The sequence below is a fragment of the Lepidothrix coronata genome, unplaced genomic scaffold (assembly GCF_001604755.1).
Source record: "Lepidothrix coronata isolate B3197 unplaced genomic scaffold, Lepidothrix_coronata-1.0 Scaffold7, whole genome shotgun sequence".
NCBI classification, from domain to species: domain Eukaryota; kingdom Metazoa; phylum Chordata; class Aves; order Passeriformes; family Pipridae; genus Lepidothrix; species Lepidothrix coronata.
Window position 1 is genome coordinate 2,858,002 of NW_016690187.1, and position 8,063 is coordinate 2,866,064.

Consider the following 8,063-nt stretch of genomic DNA (forward strand, 5'->3'; position numbering starts at 1 on the left):
AACTTAGCTCTCGCCAGGAATTAAAATTAGGACCAGGGGATTTTGGTATTAGCTTTTGTAGCCTTTCCTTAATGTCCTGAATTCTGCTGTATGATGAAGGGGGTTGTGTGTGGTTCTGAAACCTTCTGGGTTACCTTCAGAACAGAAGTTTTAATTTAGCTTAGTGCCATATGTGGTCTTCGTGCTGACTCTTACTTAACTGGCAGATCATCTTGTACGTGAAGGAGGAGATGAAGAAAAACAACATCTCGGAACAGACTGTGGTAGCCATAATCTGGTCAAGTGTAATGAGCACGGTGGAATGGAACAAAAAGGAGGAGCTGGTAGCAGAGCAAGCCATTAAGCATTTGAAGGTATTGTAATTCACTATGGACTTTTGCACCCCTTGGGTAGGGCTTGTGCTTCCTTCTGTCTCGAGCTCCCTTTCAAGTGTTAAAGCCTTGTAACAACCCTGCTAATGCAGAGACAGCATTAGGTGGGGAATTCTTTCTCTTGTATTGCAGAGAGTATTACAGGCCAGGTTCCTGGGGCAGAGGCAGCGTGGCTGCTGCAGGAGCACTCTGGGGTGGGGCAGTGGTTGCAAATTTCATAAGCAGTGGCCGATGGAGACTGTGAAACCAGCCTAGTCAGGCGGCACACGTGGAGTGTTCTGCGTGTGCCAATTTGTTGTTCTTGTTACAGCAATACAGCCCTCTACTTGCTGCCTTCACCACCCAAGGTCAGTCAGAGCTGACTCTTCTGTTGAAGATTCAGGAGTATTGTTATGACAACATTCACTTCATGAAGGCCTTCCAGAAAATAGTGGTGCTCTTCTATAAAGGTAACTTCTGTGGGGTTGTAGTTTTGGAGTTTTGTGGGGTTTTTGAGGGGTTGTTTTGGTTGATTGGGTGTTTTGGAACTTCTGAAGCAGAATGCTTCAGCCATAGGTGGGAGACCACCACCATGTTCTGGGGTGTTGTAGGCTCTCTTTTTAATGTCTGATAAAAGGTGTTACTAAAAAACATGCTGTGCAGCTGTGGAGACTTGTTAAACTGAAGATTATATTGTACCATTTTAAAAACAGCTAAACACTTCCTGTGGTGTGCTTTTGACTTCAAAGAATTTGTATCTGTTCTTAGCTTTTAACTGAAATCCTTAGAGTGTGTGCCATCTCAAATAACTCTGAAATACCCCAGACTGTTAGTGGGAGCAAAAGTGCAGCTCCTAGATGCAGTACTCAGGAAAATCCCAGCAGCCAATCCAAAATGCACAGCTCTCAGAATTTTAAAAGAGGAGCCTCTCCTAGTGCAGGTCTGTCCAGCCGTACCCACAGAAGGAGCATGTGATGCTTCTGGGGGGGAAGCAAAGGCTGCCAGTCGGGGGTTCTCACTGCTCTTGCACATCTTACAGCTGAAGTTCTGAGTGAAGAACCCATCTTGAAGTGGTACAAAGATGCACATCTTGCTAAAGGAAAGAGTGTTTTTCTGGAGCAGATGAAAAAGTTTGTTGAATGGCTCAAGAATGCTGAAGAAGGTGAGCAGCAGCTTAGCTCACAAGTGGAGCTTGTTCATTTTGGGAACCCTGGTGCAATAACACTGTGTGGCCAAGGGTGGGGATGTTAAATTGCCTCTCTAAGACAAGAGTGTCCCCTACCCTCGTACTGGCTAGAAAAGCTTGCCTGTGAAATCCATGTGGATCCAACAGCAGCTTTTATGCAGGATGCAGGGCAGCAGTGAGCTCGGGGCTGGGGGCTGACCTGTGGGCAGGCTGCTTACAAGGTGTCTCTGTTGCAGAGTCGGAGTCTGAAGCTGAAGAAGGTGACTGACCTGAGAAACTCTGTCCTCAGTAAAGCAAACAGGAGCTGTAGATAAGTGTCATGTCTCATGTGTCCTTCTGATTCTTACATCCTACCTCCCTGTATCAAGCATGATATAAGGGCTCTCATGGCAATTTATTTTAACTGTTTTCTATAGTTATTGAAATACTGGATTTAGTTTTTAAAACCATGTTCAAGTAGCTTACTGGAGCTGTTATAGGTTTGACTCTAACTTGCATTTGTCCTTTCAGTTACCTTCTACCTCCTGTATTTTCTACTGTAATACTGTCATTTAAAGCCTTCCACAGTGAAATCTACCTTACCCCTTGGGATTTCTATCTGTATTGGAGTAGATGTGATATGGTGAATGAGACAGGGCAGTTCTGTTTGCAGATTAAACTGTAAAAAGTCTCCAAGTGAATCAACCATGGCTTGTGTGGCACTGCAGTCTGTAACACTTACTCCAAATAGCCCCTTTCATCAGTGGCTGTCCATGTCCCCAAGTACTTTGTCATCCCTTTACTAGACTTCCAGCATAAAGCAATCCTCTATTCCAACTGGAGGGTGAGGTGGGTGCCCCACTCCTGCAAGCTATTGGAGAGAAGCTGTTGTGGTGGCAGTGACTGCTAACTGTGTAGGACATGAAGAGTGGCATCTCTTCAGAGTTACAGACTGAGCCTGCTGGCTGTCACAGCTGGTGGCCTGTGTTCCTGAGGGGCTGTCAGGCACCCCTGTGGCTGAGCATCAGTTCTGGGGGCGCCTTTCCCCTTCCCTCATGGGAGTACAAGCAGTGCTGACCCATATACAGCTTTCTCGAGCTGGGCTCTGCTGCTGGCTGGGGGTGGCGGGGGCAGCTTCTTTGTGCTGCTCTGTAAATGCATGGCTGCTGGAAGCTAAGACAGCCAAAACTCCACCCCTCGAAGTTTAAAGATTCTTTTATGCTGGCAGTTGACATGCTAAACCAAACTGCTTATCTGCTCCCTGAAACTTTACTTCCTAATGGAAATTCTCAGGACAGTTCAATTCAGAAACCTTGGGTCAAAGAGTGAAGTCTATACTGTTGTAAGCTAAGTGAGCATTAACTGAAATACTGGTAACCAGAGTACACCTAATAAAATAATGAAAAAATTGGTCATCACAATGCAATCTGTTCAATACTGCAGTGATCTTCCTTACTTTGTAACTTTTTTTTTAAAGCAAATAAAGGCCATCCTTACACTTAATGTCAAGGGATATCTCTGCTCCTTATCCAAAAAGAAAGCAACAGTGACACTAAAGGGTAAAAAGCAGGTCTTCTGCTATTTCAAGGACCATTGAATAAAACATAATTAAAACAATACTTCCTTGGTGTTAGGGTGCTCTTTTCCATATGTTGAAAGTGCCAGTGTCCCACAAGTTCGATTTAATGAGAAAACATAACCAGGTTCATCAATATACTAAATAAGTTCGATGTCAACAGCTGGATTGAACTTAAGTATCCAGAAAGTCATACTACTAAGTAAAGCATTTATAACATAAAGTATTTACAAAATAACCAAGTAATAAGTAGTCAGTGGCATTCAGGTTTCTTTGGTGCACTGCCCTGTGAGTCAGCCTGCTTGGCTTCAGGAGCCTGCACCCTTTTTCTGCATGTCTGGGCAGAAGAGAGAGAAGAGAGGCTGCTGCAGTGCTTCTTTAAGAGAAGTGCAGTTGTTCGGGTCATACTCGTGTCTTCTGAACAAGGTCAAAGAGATTCTTTGTGGTCGGAATCCTGGCAAATCATTATGAATTCATTCATGAAAATTCAAGATGTTCTGTTGTTTATCTTATAATTGCACTTGAAGCTCCTCTCCACAAAAGCATTTCCCCCGTCTCACTTTCAGTGGCTTATGGTGTGTTGATATATATATGCCTGCAGAACTCCGTTCATCCCAAGCCAGCTGGCCAGCACAGAAACACCTGTGTTTCCCTAGACAAACAGAACATAGTCTGGTATTCAAAATTCTGTGTTGTCCCTTCAGTAGAAGTTTATCAGTTGTTTGTTCATAACCTGGGAATTGATCTGGGAATAGTCCACAAGAGTGGCCAGCTTGTTAAATACAGTAAAAGGATGACTCCATGATTATTAAACTTTTTTTTTTTTAAAGTTTGCTCTTAAACCTAATCTGAAAATATTTAAACTGTAGCAATCCAGCTTTTCTTTCATCATGTGATACAGCAATGGCTGCAGCATTTGCTTCATCATTGCCAGGTTTTTTTTTTGCCACAGCTCTCACCTCTGAAAGGAAATCAAGAGACGTTTTTATTCACATAACAAATAAAGCAAAAAGGAAGCATCCTTACAGTTCACAGATCTGCAGGTCTGATATGCCATCTGTCTAATGTGACCCAGCTTAAATGGCAGAGAGCATTCTCTTCAATGCAAGTCAAAGGTGCTGAGTCCCACGAGCTCAGAAACAATGCATATGGTGTCCGTGGTGCTCAAACCATTCCAACATCTGGGCACAGTGACTACAAAGGGAGGAACAACACATGGTTTGCAACAGTTGTATTAGCACTGAGAAGTATTTCCCATGTTACAGAAAGTGAGGTCACAGAAATCTCAAAGCTGAAACAAAGTAAAAGGTGAATTTGTATAATCATAGTGTACTGCTGGGACCCAGTCCCTGTAAATATTCCAGTCCTAGGACTTCCTAAGCTGCATCAGAGCAGCTACCATCTTTTTGACTTTTCACAGATACATGTTTGCCTCTTCTGAAGGGACAGTGATTATAACAGTGATTATAACAGTGATTATAACAGTGACTAAGAATATTCAGATATACATTGTTTATAACAATGGCAACCTTACCAGAAAAGTTTGAGGTGTTTTTTTTTTACTACATGCTGACAATATAACCAAAGTTCATCTATGCATAAATACAACTAAAATTTCATATTTAAATTCTGAAAACATACTTGATCCCATATATATCAGTATTGTTCTTAGAGGTTAGAAGTCCCACCTACTTCCCCACTGTATTGATGTATGCTGGGCTAATACTAGAGGAACTTCCATATCTCACAGCCTTACACAACTGTCAGTCAAAAATGACCAGCCTTCTTCAGTCTTTAAGTAGTAAAAATGTTAAATGAGGTTTCAAGTGCCTTCTACAGTGGCTAGAAAGACAATCTTGTTGCCTACTACCTTGCACATAGTAAAAGTGCCATAAAATACAAAATACATTCCTGATTTGCAACAGACTCACTGACAGAACCCAAACAGCATTGCATCACCACAGGCTAAGCTTTAAGTTAGCTACATGGTGCCAGACAGCTTCCTCATTACACAGGCCTGGGGTGATCCAGGCCCCAGGATTGCCCAGTGTGGGGGAGTGCAGCTTCACCCCACAGTGTCCTGGTCACCTACCTCCATCAGCCCTCATCCTCTTAACAGGCCTCAGCCACCAGTCCTGCACAACTCTCCTGTCTAAGTGCTGCTTTCAGCATGTTGTGGTAACATATTTAGTGTTTGGGAACTGTGGCAGCCATAAAGAAATACTTAACAGCCTACAAAGATGTAAAGATAAAACCTGATGCAATCAGCAAGCACTTTATGAACCCCACTGTGACAGCATCGATAAGAAAAATTACATTTATTTAATGAAACACTTACGCTTTGTGATTGATGCATTCCACTACTCCAGAAGTACCTTCACCCAAAACAGCAACAACCTCATCTATAAAGGAAAAAACTCTCAGTCATAAGCTGTAAAGTTATTCAGCTATTAAAAAAACCGAATCAAACAAAACCAGATTTAAGTACTACCACTGAAGCTGTTCTAGTCTGTGCTTCTTTAAATTGTAATTACCCAGTTTACAATTGTTATTGTTGCTGTTATTGGACAACTCTCATCAAAGCATATTTAAGGGGCAAAAAGGAAAAAAATAAACAAGTAATGTACTCAAATTTTACAGAAAAAGAGTAAGAATCCCCACCCCTAAACAAAAAAAAAGGACGGAAAGAAAAGACTTCCAAAGGTCCTCACATCTTATGCTAAAAGAATTTTTTGCATTGGGTTTCTGTGGCCAGGTTTTAGTAGCTGGGGGGACTACAGGGGTGGATTCTGTGAGAAGCTGCCAGAAGCTTCCCCCATGTCTGACAGAGCCAATGCCAAGTGGCTCAAAGATGGACTGCCATTGGCCAAGGCTGAGCCAGTCAGAGACGACAGTAACTCCTCTGGGATAACAGTTAAGAAGGAAAAAAAGTTATTGCACAGATATAATTACACTCAGAGAAGAGAGGAGTGATAATACGTGAGAGGAGCAGCCCTGCAGACACCAAGGTCAGTGGAGAAGGAGGGGAAGGAGGTGCTCCAGCCACCGGCGCTGAGGCTCCCCTGCAGCCCGTGGTACAGCCCGTGGGGAGGCGGCTGTGCCCCTGCAGCCCATGAAGGACCACAAGGGTGCAGAGATTCCACCTGCAGCCCATGGACGAGATGCACACCGGAGTGGATAGATGCCTGAAATAAGGCTATGATTCCATGGGAAGCCTGTGCTGGAGCAGGGTCCTGGCAGGAGGTAGAGCCCAGGGAGGAGGAAGGGGTGGGGGAAAGTTGCTTTTAAGATTTTACCTCTCATTATCATGCTCTGATTTTGACTATAAATTCAGTTGATAACCCAAAGTCGAGTTTGTTTCACCAATGATGGTAACTGGTGAGTGATCTCTCCCTGTCCTCCCTCAATTCAAGAACCTTTTGTTACATTTTCTCTCCCCAGTCTGGTTGCAGAGGGGACTGATGGAAAGGCTTTGGTGGCCACCTGCACCCAGACAGGGTCAACCCACCACTACTTGCACTTAGTAGGCTCCTCTCTGACAGGTCAGGTGACTGCATTATGTTCTGCACTCCTGGATCTTTCCAAACGGCACCACAATCATGCAGCCCACCCGAGTGAATTCAGGTCAGAATACACAATTCATTCAGCAGAGAAATACTCAGGCATTCAGATACACACCAGGCCACAAACAGATGACAGGAACAGTTTCAAATTCAGTCCCCAGAAATTCACAGGGCACGTAGTTAATGTTACAGGAGAAAAACATGGCAAGGAACAGATTTTCAGATGAAACTCAGAGTAGCAAGGCAACAAAAAATTACAATTGTTTTTCTTTTAAATGATTGGTTCACTGAATTTTACTTCATTATTTCAGGGCCCCTATTTTTTCTTAAACCAAACAGATTTAATAATTATCTTTTACACAAACATAGATATATGTATATAAAATAGCCTTGTGGCCAAATTAAAATACCCATCTTAAGCAATCAAGATTAAATCACTTATACGAGTATTTGCAAGAAGTTATTTTTTTTAATCATAAATGCCATATACATTTACTTTGTGCTGTCTTGGCTGAAGATCTTAACTTATAATTCCAATCTTCAGCTTTAACAGTTAAATATAAAACAAAGATCAGAAAAACCACTCTCCTAGTGGATGGACATCATTCATATCCAATTCTACACGTTTCTCACTGATACTTAAAAAAGTAAATCTGACATTACAACCTCTCTATTTCAGTGATACTTAGTCAAAATCAAGTTTAGAAACTTGTCCTTGGATTTTCAAGTAGGGCTTAAATAAATGCTTGTCATAATTAAAGATTTGAAGTCACAAAAGTGATGCCTGTATTTCAAGTACTCCAATTGATGGTTATTCTTCATTAATCTGCTCAAATATATTCAGTGAACAAATAGCAAGATCATGTTCAGTGATATCACAAGCATATGTACAAACTATACATTTTCACTGAAGGAAATACAATCCGAGAAAAAAAGAATAAGCTACTAATATGATCTAAAGGAATAAACTATTACCAACAGAATTTCCCAACCTCCCACACTCAATTACTACTGCCCAGATGAGAACCTATCTTCTTAAAAGTAAAAAAAAACCAAAAAACAACAACAACAAAAAAAAAAAACCCAAACCAAAAAAACAACAAGCTAAATTAAAATTGGTCATATCACCTGCGGAGGATGAGGATGACAACTAGTATATTATGTCTTGTGTTTCCTTTTGCTACCAACTGTCACATTAAGACCAGATCTCTGGCTACTCTGATGTCCAGCGTCACATCCTTGCTTGAACTTGCTTGAACTTGTTTGACTGCATCCTTCAAAATTGTGTTTTGGATGACAGCCCCTCTCATTTACAGATTTGGTTTCTGAACCACTACTACAAAAAAATGAACCAGTAAACGTAATTAAAATCATTCCAGTGCCCCTATGAAGACAGCTTTTTGTTTTAA

The 8,063-nt window shown here is 41.9% G+C and overlaps 1 protein-coding gene across 2 annotated transcripts in view; it reads left to right on the plus strand.

Moving 5' to 3' along the window:
- The window catches only part of BZW1 (basic leucine zipper and W2 domains 1), an 8,510-nt gene extending 6,294 nt beyond the window's left edge, over positions 1-2,216 (plus strand). For both annotated transcript variants that reach the window (XM_017836367.1, XM_017836376.1), the window contains 4 exons: positions 207-353; positions 682-820; positions 1,390-1,512; positions 1,773-2,216. In XM_017836367.1, the coding sequence (XP_017691856.1) occupies positions 207-353; positions 682-820; positions 1,390-1,512; positions 1,773-1,804 (441 nt within the window). In that variant the 3' untranslated portion in view covers positions 1,805-2,216. The remainder of the gene's footprint in view (positions 1-206; positions 354-681; positions 821-1,389; positions 1,513-1,772) is intronic.
- The last annotated feature ends 5,847 nt before the right edge of the window (positions 2,217-8,063 follow it).